The following is a 14,027-nucleotide window of genomic DNA, read 5'->3' as shown; positions in this document are numbered from 1 at the left end:
TGTTCAATCACATCTGTCTCTTGAGATAATGTGCAGTAACCCTTTTAGTGACGCACTGGACTGGAGGTCATAAGCTGCAGCCGCCATGTTACAGCCCGTGGGCGACAGACAAGACAACAGCTGGAATTTACAGACTGAGCGTTATAATAATAATAATAATCCTGGCATTTGGTACAGCACCTCAACACATCTTCGAGACGCCTCAAAGCGCTTCCCAGGACACACTGTAAAGTGAATTGGATGTGTATTTATGGGCGAACACAGACTGTGTGTGTGGGTACCTGACAGCCCACAGCCGCGGCCTCACCGTGACCTCCCGGCCGGGCCCCAGTGGGCGGGGCTTGTGTCCAACTTGGCGCCGAAAAAACAACCGTTGCCGCGGCCAGAGCCACGTGACCGCCAGCGCTGCGCGTGACGTCACGCGCTCAAAGGCGGGGCCGCCGCTCCCTGTCCGCGCTCGCGCTCGCTCGCTCCGAGGAAACCGTCCCACCCGCCATGGTGATCGCCCGCGGCGCCGGGGAGCTCGAGCCCGAACCGGACAACGGTTGCCTGTGAGTCAGGGGAGGGGAGGCGCGCACCCCCCCCCAGCCCCGCCGCCGCCCTTCATATCCGGAAGGCACAATGCCGCAACGGCCACCCGTGGCCTGGCGGCTGAGTGACGGCTCCCGCGGCCAATCAGCGAGTCTCCCCGGGCAGGAGGGGGGGGAGAGGCGGGTCTTGAGGCCGAGGTGGTGGGGGAGGTCTCCGCCCCTTTCTCCGCGGCGCCAACAATAACAATAACAACAACAACACAATGACACGTGTAAAGCGCCTTTCACATCGGGAGGACGTCCCAAGTCGCTGGACAGACAGAGTTATGGACCCGAGCTGGGGGTCAGGGTGGGGGGGGGCAGGGGGGGAAGCGGGGACATCGAAAGCACGGGCGCAGAGGAGGGTCTTGAGGTGGGGTCCGGAGGGGGCGAGGGAGGGGGCGAGACGGAGGGACAAGGGGTGGAGTTCCAGAGGGTGGGGGCAGAGTGACGGAAGGCCCGCCCCCAATAGTGGGGCGAGTAAGGCGGGGGACGTGAAGCAGGTCAGAGCTCGCTGAGTGGAGGGAGCGAGCAGGTTGGTGGGGGGTTAGGAGGTCACAGAGGTCGGGGGGAGGAAAGCCATAGAGGTCTTCGAAGGTGAGGACCAGGATCTTGAACTGTATCCTCTGTGTGATGGGAAGCCATTGTCAAGAGCTCAGAGACGTGACCCCCTTATGAACGGTGATGTATAAATGCAAATTTGTTGGGTCAACATGTTCAGGGCCAATAGGTAATTGCGGAAATACTTGCCCAAAATTGCGGGGAAATTTAATTTGCGGGTCTTTGGGGAAAATTGTGGGGAGTTGATTGATGCTATTGAGAGGCATGTTTTACTTTGAACTACTTTTTTCACTTTATTAGTAGAAACTAAATGTGAAGAAATAACACCTCCTAGATTGTTGCAAAAGAAACCCTATTTATTAATGCTTTCTTTAACAAAATCTGGGTGGCCCACCCAGAGAGAGACACACACAAACACTCATTGAAAGACACACAGAAAGAGAGAGAGAGACACACACGTTCACAAACACAGAGACACATACACCTCTTCCTCTTGGGGTGGCCGCCGGACACAGAAACGGACACCCAAAGAGAGACACAAAATCACACACAGACAATCTAAGTGGCAGCTCCTCTGGGCGGGTCCACAGTCACTCCTCAGGGGGCGAAGCCCATTTCCCCCCAGCAGCGCTGCCGCCATCCCAACACTCCCCGTGCACACACAGCAGCACAAACGTCCCAAGACCAAGCAAACTTCACTCTTCCTGTTTTTTGTGGTGTGTGCTCTTTCAAATCCAGTCACTTGGACTCTATTCTGTATATCTCTTGTTGTGCAAAATTCACTCTCTTCTATCTTTTGGCATCATTGGTGGGAGAGCCTTTCGCACTCTGCCCCCAACCTCTGCAATTCCATCCCCCAATCACTCTGCCTTGCCCCCTCCTTAGCCTCTTTCAAGTCCCGGCTCAAAACCCTCCTCTTTGACCATGCCATTGGACATCCCCCTTCCCCTCCCTTCCCTTCTTCCCCCCCCCCACGACCCCAGCTCGGATCTGAAATGCTGTACAGTGTCCAACGCCTTGGGATGTCCTCCCGACTTGAAAGGCGCTATACAAATGTAATCTTCTTGTTGCTGTGTGCTGTTTAATACAATTTACTGTAAGCACATATTAGTTCTGGTTTTAGGAGCATCATAATAATAATCCTTGCATTTGATATAGCACTATGTGTATATATATATATGACTAAATGTACATGTGAGATCAGTTTATTCAGTCACAAAATTAGTCTGGGTAAAGAAATCCTTTCAATGCATCTGATCTCATCTCTCCAGAACACCAACCTACCGTCCTCCCATCATAGCATCGAGCTGCTTTTTAAATGAGTCCAGTGTCATGAACTCTACCAGGTTTCCTGGCAACCTGTTTGAATCTTTAATTACCCTCTGGGTAAAGAAAAACTTCCCGGTATCTGTCCTGAAATTGCCCTTTACAACTGTAAACCTTTGTCTTTTTGTTCTACTTTCTTATTGCATTCTAAAGTTTTGATCTTAGTTTACTTTTTCAATCCCATTACAAATGTTATACACCGCTATGAAGTCCCCTTTGAGTCGTCTTCTCACAGGATTGAGTCACTTGTCTAATCATTGCTTCAGTAATCCTTCGAATTTTATTGAAGTCATTTTCAACATTGGTTATAAATAGGTCGCTCTCCTCTGTATAGGTCACTCGGTTATATTTAGTGATGTGACCTACTGTCTCTCACCAGTGTAATACTGTCAATAACCAATATTAATAACGCCATATAATTTAAAACAATTTAGTTTTATTAGAGTTGCCCTTTACGGAACAAAAAAATAAATAATTTGGTCACTCAATCCACGACTGTTTGTGGGATGCTGCTGTTGAGTTTTGCCCACAAAATATACATTCAATTCACTTTACAGTATATTCTGTGAAGCCCTTTGAGACATTTCAATGAAGTGTTAAGGGCCTATATCAAATGCAAGGATTATCTTGTAGCAGAGGGTCAGCATTCAGTGTTTGGTTTGATATTTAGTTAGATTTACTTCATGTAGTTGATTTAATCCTAGTTAGCTGATAGGGTCCGCATCACGTCCTCACAAATCAAAGCACTTTCCAAGGGGTGGTGGCGGTCAGTGGGTGTTGATCAGGAGTTGAACCCTGGTTGATTTTTCTTTCCCAATCCCTGGGGTGCCTCTGTCTGCCGCTGTATTCAGATCAGCTAATTCAGTACCTTCTATAGGGCGATGTACTGACCCAGGCCATGCAGAGAGAGAGAAATGTCCTAGTTTTAAAAGGTTGGAGTGTATTCAAATAGAAAGAAGCAATTATTCACCAAGCAGTTGCAACATTTTGACATTTTGACAAAGGCGCTTTGTCGAATGCAAGGATTATTATCACCGACGTGTTTGCATTTACTGGGCCGCAACATATTGTAACTGGGATTTCCATTGGTTTGTACCTTCACAGCTTGATTGAGGATTGCTTTCCCCCACTGCACAACTCGCCTTCCAAGCGAATATCGCCAGCAAAACGCAAGCAGTATTACATTAATCAAGCCATTCGAAACTCCGATCTCACTCCCAAGGCAAAAGGGAAAAAAAGTCTGAGAAGACTTGAGAACAGTAAGTAACAGAGGAAACATTCTACACTGAGTTTCCACAAGCCAGGCTTACTGCCCTGGATTCTGATATTGTACGGAAAGGTCAGGGCTTTGTAGTTTTTGCTGGCTACAGATTGCATTTGGTCATCTAGTATTCCTTCAGAAACCTCATTGCCATTAGTTTAGACACAGGGGGTGATCTGAAGGACCTACTTTCGATTGCTCGCAGCTGAAAACGCATTTAATAAAACTTCAAAGCTGTAAGCTGCCAAATGAACCGTTGCCATCTCTTAAACCAGTATGAACACTGAGCGATAATGGTCGTTTAAATATGTACTTTTCTTGTTCACAGAAGAAAGAGATGGTGGGTGTCAGGTTCTAACGGCCTTTGTTCCCCAACATTTTGGATCATAAATAAATGCATTTGACATGTTTTTAACCTCTGTACATCCCTCAACCCCTCCGCTCCGCCATCGGCAGCCAAGATTTCAGACATTGCACTCTGAACCTCTGTCACTCTCTGCCTATGACCTGTCCTGGCTCGACATCAGGCTCAGCCACTGTTAAGTGCTCCAAGTTGCTGCCCCACATGAAGGGCACTGTATAAATGCAAGTTGTTGTCACACTGACATTGTGAGTTAAGATGAGTTACAAACTTTTGTGGGAGAGAAGTCTTGTGTAATTTAATGCAGAAGTGTTGCCACATTACAAAGCAACCTCCTCGTGGTTGCGCAACTGAGAAGTTAAGTCAAAACACAAAATACTGCAGTTGCTGGAAATCTGCAACAAAAGCAGGAATCGTGGGGAACACTCAGCTGGTCAGGCAGCATCCATGGAGAGAGGAAAGTGAATCAACGTTTCGGGTCCACGACCCTTCGTCAGAGCAGGGGCACGTTGGGAGGGAGAAGCTTTTAACTAACAGAGATGGGGGACGCCTGCAGGGCAAGCAAAACAAAGAAGAAAATGGGGTAGAGAAGGGATGATGGGTGTTAATGATGAAAAACAAAGTAATAATAATAATAATCCTTGCATTTGATATAGCGTTTTTCATGTCTTCTCGACGACTCAAAGTGCTTCACAGAATAGACTGTAAAGTAAATTGACTGTATATTTGTGGGCGAAACGCAACAGCAAATTGCACACAGCAATGTCCCACAAACAGTCGTGGATTGAAAATGACAGTTTAATATTGTTTTGTTTTGGAGGGATTATTATTAGGCTCTGTGTGGAGTAAGGAAACTTGCCCAAGGTTTCGCCCTCTGCCTGGAATTGAACTCAGGTCTCTCACTTGCAAAGCGAGTGCTCTAACCACTGAGCTATAGGACTCCACATGGTGGAGGGAATTGCAACAAAACAGACAGGTCAGAGAGAGAAAAGGTGTGACCTGCCGAGTGTTCTCAGTGACTTCTGCTTTTGAGAAGTTAAGTCATACCAGCTCTGACGTTGTATTTATATTTTGACTCATTTCTTATGTGCTGATATTGCTGTTTGTTTGCAGCTCACTACTTGATGAACCTGGTGGAGAAAGATGAGTGTTGCAAGGACGAGGAAGGAGAACAGACTACCTCAGCCTCCCCTACCATTTTTACAGAAGCTTGTACTAACTATGACTACATTGAGGTATTTCTGAGTATGCTTGATACAATATAATATAATTTACATTTATATTGCTTTAGAGGACATCCCACACCGCTTTACCCTTAATGGTTGGGCTTGACTTGTGTGTTGGAGCTTTAGTCAAAGCAGAAATTGCTGGAATGTAGAGCAGAGCCGGGCAGTCAGGGATATTAAAATTCCAGTCTGATCCCCTGGCACATCACCAGGTACCAGAGGAAGGTCACACCTGAACTCCTACAAAACACAAAATACTGCAGGTGCTGAAAATCTGAAACAAAAACAGAGAGAGTTGGGAAATCTCAGCAGGTCAGGCAGTATCTATTGAGAAAGAGCACNAAAAAGAACACAAAGGAGCGAATGTGGACGAACACATTCTCTCTTTTGTCTTCTTTTTTGTCTTCCTTGTCCTGCCTCCCCCTCTCAACTTGTCCTTTAAAACCTCTCTCTCCCAACATGCGCCAGGTTCTATCGAAGACTCGTGGACCCAAAACGTTGACTCACTTTCCTTTCTCCATAGATGCTGCCTGATCTGCTGCGTTTTCCCAGCTCTGTCTGTTTTTGTTTCACACCTGAACTTCTGTCTGATCAGGTGTTTTAAGGTGCTGATTGACCCTTTGTTTTGTCAGCCTTGTGTTTGACACGTGCAGAAACCTTCACCATTTTTAAGAGTAAAGCATAATGAGAGTTCCGTATATGTATGTCACCCAACACATTAGCAGGGGCCTGGAATACTGAGGACCTTGGTACAGGAACCGAACTGCCACAGAGGGCTATAATAATAACCATTATCCTTGCTTCTTATCGTGTCTTACGTCGGGAATGCTTCAAAGCACTTCACAGGATTTATTGTAAGGTTTTCAGTGATTATGTATTTTGTGGAAACTAAGGGTTGATTTGATTCTGACATTTTGTTGCCAATCCAACACAGCTCCATGGAGACCTGCTTCCCCCCCCCCCCCCCGAGGACAGTAGTCATTAGCTGCCCAAAAGGCTGGTGGAAACCGATTCGATAACAACTTTTAAGAGTGAAGTAGATAATTATTTGGAGAGGACAAGTTTGCAGGATTATGGGGAGAGCGCGGGGGAGTGGGATTCAATTGGATAAGTCTTTTCAAAGAGGCAGCACGGACACGATGGACCAAATGGACTCCTTCTGTGCTGTATAATTCTATGATTCTATGATCTGACAAGCCGTCACTAGGTGGAAAGCAGGTACTAGAACTCCCTGCAAGCTTCCAGGTGGGCGGCGCAGCTCAGCATGAATTATGTGAGAGCATTGCCACCATCTTCCTGTCCGCAGCTCAGGTGGAAATCCATCCCTACTCACTTTAGTGATGATTCCACCAGTTGGAGGTGCGGAGCTTGAGCAGTAGCTGGTTAACTCTCTACAAACCAATCAAGGTGGATTCCACGTGTTCATGAACCTGGACTCCAGGTAACACCTTCTCCAGTGACGGACATGGCAGAGCAACGCCATTGGGTGAGGAGTGATAGGGGGAACTCAGGAGCTGGATGTGAGTACAGAGAACAGTGTTGAATAGAAACAACAAATGAGTGAAAGGACGCTACCTCGTGTGAAGAGCACAATATAAATGCAAGTTGTTGTTGACTTGGAATAAACAACAACAGGATTACATTTGTATAGCGCTTCTCACGTTGGGAGGATGTCCCAAGGCGCTGAAATAAAATGAAATAAAAGAAAGAACACGAATAAGTCAAAATTGCTCGAACAGAACAGAAAGAAATACAGAAAGGCGAAAGCAGGAGTGAGCTAACAGGAACAACCATATGCAGTGGTAGTGGAATGGCAGGTAACTGAGCTGGAGGGGAGGGTGTGGTCTAACAATGAGCAGTGTGATGATAATGTTTGGAAATGAAGGGCAGTGTGAGTACAATATAATACAAAATTACATTTGTAAAGCTTTGCAAGGGAGGGAGCGAGGTGATGGGAATGTGGGATGAAGTTCCAGAGGGAGGGGGCAGAGAGGCTGAAGGCCCGACCGCCGATGGTGGGGAAAGATCGGGTGAGGGACATGGAACAGGCCAGAGCCTGCTGAGCGGAGGGATCGGACAGGTTGATAAAGGTCGGAGAGGTAAGAGGGGGCAAGACCCTGGAGGGCCTTGAAGGTGAGGCTGAGTAATTACACAAGGATATCTCCTGAAACACAGGGAGGGGCAACAGCGGAAGCAACTTGATCTTCGCTAAACTGAGAATTCACTGTCCTTCTTTCCTTACCACCTGCAGAAAGAAAAAGCAGACATTAAAAACCTGACAAGAAATAAAACAAAATAACTGGAAAAGAGATTGTGACAATATAAGTACAGACTTTGTGTGTGGCTTAAACTGATGCTAAACACACAGCACGTGACAGGGTGTTTCAACTTGTCCAGAATAGTAGAACCAGAGGATACGGCCTGCGATTGAAGGGGGTAAATTCAGAACGAATATACACAAACACTGTTTCAGTGAGCGAATAGTGAACCTGTGGAACAGGCTCCTTAGGGAGACAGGTGAAGCAGGAAATGTTGATTCTTTCAAACACAGATTAGATAGTTTTCTTTTAGGAAATACCATTATGGGATATAGTACATAGGGAGTTCGGGACATATGAATGCGACCTCCAGGAAGGCGAACTAGATGGGGCTTTAGTCTTTTTGCACCTAGCATTTCTTATGTTCTTATGTTCACATCTAGCAGAGTAGTTTCACCAAGTGCTGCTCAGACAGGGTAACAAATGGCAGCCGGCCTCCAGCAATTATAATTACAATTTATTTGTTGTATCCAAATAAAAATCAAGATAATGAAGATACATTTCATAGATTCCATGTTCAAATTACGATCTCCCCACTGCACCTAGGAGCCATGGATCAGTTCAGTATAAAGCACTGTTGCAACAGCTCTTAATCAGACCAGCAATCTCTAAACCAACGACTTGTGTTTGGAGCTACACAATGTAATTTATCAAACTAATTGTCAGACCTCCAGAGAGAAAGTGAACAATAACTGGTTTGCTAAAGGCAAAATACTGCAGGTGTTGGAAATCTGAAATAAAAATAGAAGTGGCTGGGAGCCTTTAGCAAGACGGGCAGCATCCATGGAGAGAGGAAAATGAGTTTACGGTTCAGGTTGATGGCCTTTCGTCTGATGAAAGCTCATCGACCTGAAACGTTAACTCATTTTCCTGATACCAGTGCATGCCCTGCTTGATGATGAACTGTGCTGTGTTTCTCAGATCTGGAATGAATTTATGAACCGCTCTGGTGAGGAGCAAGAGAAATTCCTGCTTTATCTGGAGGAAGAGGCTAAGAAGAAGAGCAAGGGGAAAGTCCATTCAAACCCTCAGGATGAGAGAGGGGGTAAGTCATTCTCTTTTTGGGCAGCCGGGTGTCTAACACATACCATGCTTACGATTATCCAAACCAAGCTGTGAATTCCATGCATCCCACCTACACATGGAAATCCCAGAGATAGATTGTTGGAACAGGATGCTCTCTCTCTCTCTCTTTCCCCCCCTCCCCCCTCCCCCCCGGAGGGATGCATCCTGCTTACCTAATTCAAGAAAGTATTAGACACAGTTTGTTTGGCAAGAGCCAAGGCTTGGGGATGGACCCCAGAGTCTGTGTTGGGGTAACTGCTGGAGTCTAACCCTCTAAAACCATTGTCAGACCAGTTTATTGGAGTTTCTGAAGTTCCTTTTCTGTTTTCTGTCTAACATTAAACAGTATGAAGGAGTGTTTGGCAGTGATTTGTTTATTTGAATCCCTTTTCTTATTGGCATATTTGAGTATAGCTAATACAATACAAAATTTGTATAGCACCTTTCACGTTGAGAGGTCATTCCAATGCGCTGGATTACTGTTGAGAACTGTCGTGTTGACAGATTTGGAACTGAGTAACCTCTCTGCCTCATACGTGTGCTTCCAGAGGGGTGTCACTCCTGAAGTGGTGCAGGGCGTGTGTTTGAGATGTGTTTAGAGATGAGGGAAGCATGAACACTGGTGTTTTTTGCTGTCTTGCAGACCATCTAGCCAACAGTGCCAAGGAGAGCTTCCAGCGGATTGACAGGAGGCTACGCGCTGCCCTGAGAGGCCGGCATATCCCCATGGTCAGTGCCACAGTTACTGCCTTGGTCCTCACTAATGTCCTCTCTCTTACACTAAGGGGCAGTTCCATGAGAGAGCCTGTTGTGGCTCACTAGAATGAGCTTTGACAGTGAGTGTCAGAGGTATTTGAGAGTAAAAGAAGGCAGGGGTTGGGATCGGCTGCCTGAGCTGTGACCTGCCCTCAGCCTGATGTGCTCACTGTACCATTCAGTCCACTGGTCACATTGATGATTCCACACGGGTTCCTGGTTTGATTGGTGATAGCACAAAAGGATTTGTGTCTCATCCTATATGTCCAGAACAGTACCTGCGCTGGGGAGAGGCCAAGTACTCTATGATGAAGAGGGTAACCATGTTAAGGCCTTGAAGGGATGTAAAGATTTACGACCGATACCAGGGATGAAGGGCTACAGTTATTAGGAGAAATTGAGTCGATCTTCACTGGAGCAGATGAGGGTGAGAAGGGATAGAGGTGTACATAAGAAAAAAGAAATGCTAGACGAGAAAAGATCAAGGTCCATCTAGTTCACCTTCCACCTTCCTGCTGTTGCATGCACATATGTTCCAAACTATCTATATTCCATAATGTTATTTCCTAAAAGAAAACTGTCCAATCTGTGTTTGAAAGAAATAAGAACAACAAAATCATAATAATAATAATCCTCATATTTGATACAACTTCTTTCATGTTGGGACGACATCCCAAAGTGCTTCACAGGATATATTGTAAAGTGTAGTGATGGTGTTTTGTGGGCGAATGAGGGTTTTTGACAGGGTGAGTAGGGAGAAGCTATTTCCACAGTTATTGGAGTCAGTGACTAAGGTCAGGGATAGTCACAAGAAGAGCGAAAAGAATTTAGGAGAATTTTGTTTGTACAGAGTTGTTGGGATTTGGTATCCATTGAGGGTTTCAAGAATGACAGAGATAGGTATATAAGAGATAGAGGCTTTAAGGGTTGTGGAAAACGGCAGAACAGGACAGTGGGGTTGAATGTACAGCTTGCTCTGAGAGCCGGTACAGACTCAATAGGCTGAATAGCCTCTTTCTGTGTTGTAATTTTCTGTGATTTACAAGATCACAAGATTGTTTGGATGAAGAAGACCATTTGTCAATCTGATCCATTCCAACTGTTAATTACCCTCTGAATAAAGAGTAACTTCCTGCTGTCTGTTCTGAAACTGCTATACTGACATGGTACATCCTAAAGTATTGATCCGGGTTTACTTTTTCAATCCCATTTAAAATGTTATGCACCTTTGTGAGATCCTCTCTGTGTCATCCTCTCTCAAGATTGAAGAGTCTGAGCTTGTTTAACTATAAACTATGCACTTGCTGTGGACTATTGTCTAACTATAAACTGTGGTCTTCTCTTAGGGCACCTTGGAATTTCTTGAAGAGGAACTGACTGGATTCTTTGCCACAAACCCACAGTCTGTCTACAAAGCCATGCTGGAGAACAGGTAATATCCCTCTCAAGGAATCAGAACCCACTGTAGAGATTGGTGTGCAACCCAACTGAAGCAAACTCATTTACACTGAAAGATGAGAAAGAACTTTTAGCACCTTGTGGTGGAATCAGCATTTCACAGGCAATTACTGTTGAGTGTCGTGACTTTTATGGCCCCAGGATTGTAGAAGTTAAATGAGACAAGTGGTTCTTGGGTGGAAATAGTTTAGGCTGTGTTCACTGCACAGTATGATTTACTGTAACATTAGCTGTTGTGACGGGACTTACAGTGGATAAAAGTAATTGGGCATCAAAAGGGACCACCTGGTGAAAAATAATCCCCTCACATTGTGTTCAGGAAGTGTAAGGGATTGTGGTCGTGTGGTGGGGGTGAACAGGGAACATTGCTGCCGTCTCTTGGTCGTGACTTGCAGCTGTTTTAAGTAAAGGTGATCTGTTGATTTGCAGGTTGAGTTGGAACGGTCTGATCATCCATTTTGTTTGTGTTGCAGTTACGAGAGATTGCTGCTTCACGCCCTGTGCCAATACCTTGACCTATTCTCGCAGAGTGAGTATTGGTCTTTTACTGCCTTGTTGTATGATGACAGTAATTATTAAGGTACCAGTGGAGTTTGCAACATTAATCCCCAGACGCATCAGAGACTGGTTACCAACAGAGTTCTTCAGTAGTGTCCACATAGTGTTAGGATAATTTCAAGCCAAGAGGAGACAGAGAGCTCAAAGCATAAAGTAATCAACAAGAGAAGGACAACAAGCGAACACTCTTCCACACCACATACTCTCGAGTGGCCTCCAACCCTGCACACATACTCCCAGATCCTGGGCTGCAAGTTAATGTATGAAGCACTTTGAGATCCTCCTGACATGAATCATTAAAAAATGATTGTCTTTCTGTCTGTCTCATCCCATGTTGTCAGCTTACCCAGAACAGCAGAGATGATGGCCCTCACCCTGGGATTGTGTGTTAGGGGTATTGGATGCAGAGAGGAAGATGGTGGGGACACATGTGCTGTTTGTCTTCACCATCTCGCTCTCTATGCCAGAAGACCTGACGTAGAAAGTTCAAACACTCCAAGACCTACCCATGTGAAGGGCGCTGTATAATAATAATAATAATCCTTGCATTTGACATAGCGCTTTTCGCATCTTCGAGACGTCTCAAAGCGGTTCACAAATATACTGTAAAGTGAATTGACTATATTTGTGGGCGAAATGCAGCAGCCAAATTGCGCACAAACAGTTGTGGATTGAAGTGACCAATTTTTATAGNTTTTTTTTCTTGAGGAATTATTTCACAGTTGTTGTATAAATTGTTGTTGATGTTGCATAAGTTGTTGTTGATTCCCAAAGCTCACCTTGGAAGATGCCCCAGTAATTACCTGTTCTACATCTATTATACCCAGGCCTGTCGTTCCCTCCGCCACCATCACTGACCACATTCTGGCCCCTGCTCCCAGCTATTATCTGTCAAATCCTTTGCAGGGGCTGCTTTGGTACTGAGAATTCTCGTGATTGTACCTTTATTTGCTTGGGGTTTGTACAGATTTCCTGTCATTTATTTTTTTACAGGTTCTGACCTCAACGGAAAGCGTCAGACAAACATAACTAACAAACGCACCAACTTTCTACCTCCCGTCCCCATGTTGTCTGCTTACCTGGAACAGCGAAGGTGATGGGAGCATGGTAACTCTCCGTGCTCCCCCTGGATTGGGTGTCAGAAGCTTTAGGCACTCATACAGCCCACGAGGGTGGATTACGTGGTTTGTCTCTCCACCATCTCACACTCTGAGCGTGGAGACCCTGACATAGAAGGTTCTTTCTTTTGCTTTGGTGTTTCTTCTAATTACAAAATAATGAGGTAAATTAAGAGCTAAGGTGATTTGTTAGTCTCTCAATGTTTAGGATTAGTTAGCTTTGTGTCTAGAACCATAAATACTTTTAACTATGAATGTATCAACCTTGTTTGAGATGCAGTACTCAAGCCTCACTTTGTTGAATTCTCTGTAGCTTTTACAACACTGTTGCTATGAAATGTTTCCTCCAGATTCCAGGTATTTGTGGATAAGTCTCTGTCTGGAGCTGTCAGATGTGGCTGGTCCGACAAGACTCAGTCTCTTGAGAAATCTGCAACAGAACTGTGTGTGTATCAGTCTGAACCCCACTATTCTCTCTGCCTTTCCTCAATATCCTCGATAGTAGCTTTCAAAAGAGACATGGATAAGTACTTGAAAAGGAAAAAATTGCAGGGCTGTGGGGTAAGAGCAGGGGAGTGGGACTAATTGGCAGCCAGCAAAGGTACGATGGGCCAAATGGCCTCCTTCTGTGCTGTAAGATTCTATGAAGGTTGAAGGGGTTTGTGCTAGGATATGGCTCCAGTCTTATTTTGTCCCTTGTCCTCCCAACATGAAAGCTATATAAATGCAATTTGTTGTTGTTGTGTTAGATGGCAGTCAGTGCTTGTGACATGTCCCAGCACAAGTCACACAAGTCAGCAGCTTCAGGGTGGAGGATGGGAGGAGGGGGATACAGTACATAGCTGTGGGTTGGAGTCAGTTGCTAATATTGATAGTTGTATAAAGTTTATTAATCAGTCAGTGAAAACTGGTGTACAATGGCAGATCAGATCCCATTGCTGGAAGTGCAGGTTGTGTAAAGCGGAGGCCGGGAGGAGCTGCTCAGACTAACTTAATGATGGACATGGAGGTGGCATTGCCATCCCCACTTTCATTGATTGTGTGCAGCAGGTGGGGCAGAAATCCCAACCTCAACCTCTTTCACCTCGATCCCTTTCTCAGAAAAGATTGTAACCTTCTTTACTCTGCATTTTGCAGATGGAATAATGGATGCCTGGGAATGTATTCCAAGACTAAATGGTTGGGAAGGGGAGTGAGACAGTGCAGATCACACTGAAGAAGCAGTTTATCAATGTTACTCACACCCAAAGTGTCTTTCAGCCTTGAACATGCTCCTAAACATTGTTAATAAATTACAACAGAATATTTCTGTGTGTTAGTTGCCACCAATTTCTTACTAATTCCTAACAATCTGGTTGCCAATTATTTAAAATTTAACACATTGGAATTTTGTAAAATTTTTAAACATTTAATTGAATCACACAAAAAATCACTTTGCCAGGTTACATTA

General features: G+C 45.1%; 1 protein-coding gene across 1 annotated transcript; it reads left to right on the top strand.

The window, feature by feature from the left end:
• The first annotated feature begins 429 nt into the window (after nt 1-429).
• r3hdm4 (R3H domain containing 4) lies at nt 430-13,069 on the top strand. Its single transcript, XM_007908291.2, has 8 exons — nt 430-551; nt 3,561-3,715; nt 5,192-5,313; nt 8,544-8,667; nt 9,331-9,416; nt 10,790-10,875; nt 11,375-11,430; nt 12,453-13,069. Exons 1-8 carry the CDS (start codon nt 496-498, stop codon nt 12,554-12,556), a joined length of 789 nt encoding a protein of 262 aa, XP_007906482.2. The 5' UTR covers nt 430-495; the 3' UTR covers nt 12,557-13,069.
• The last annotated feature ends 958 nt before the right edge of the window (nt 13,070-14,027 follow it).

The sequence above is a fragment of the Callorhinchus milii genome, unplaced genomic scaffold, assembly GCF_018977255.1.
Source record: "Callorhinchus milii isolate IMCB2004 unplaced genomic scaffold, IMCB_Cmil_1.0 Scaffold21, whole genome shotgun sequence".
Taxonomy (NCBI): Eukaryota; Metazoa; Chordata; class Chondrichthyes; order Chimaeriformes; family Callorhinchidae; genus Callorhinchus; species Callorhinchus milii.
The sequence above is the reverse complement of the archived record's forward strand: the minus strand, read 5'-3'. Positions and strand labels throughout refer to the sequence as shown.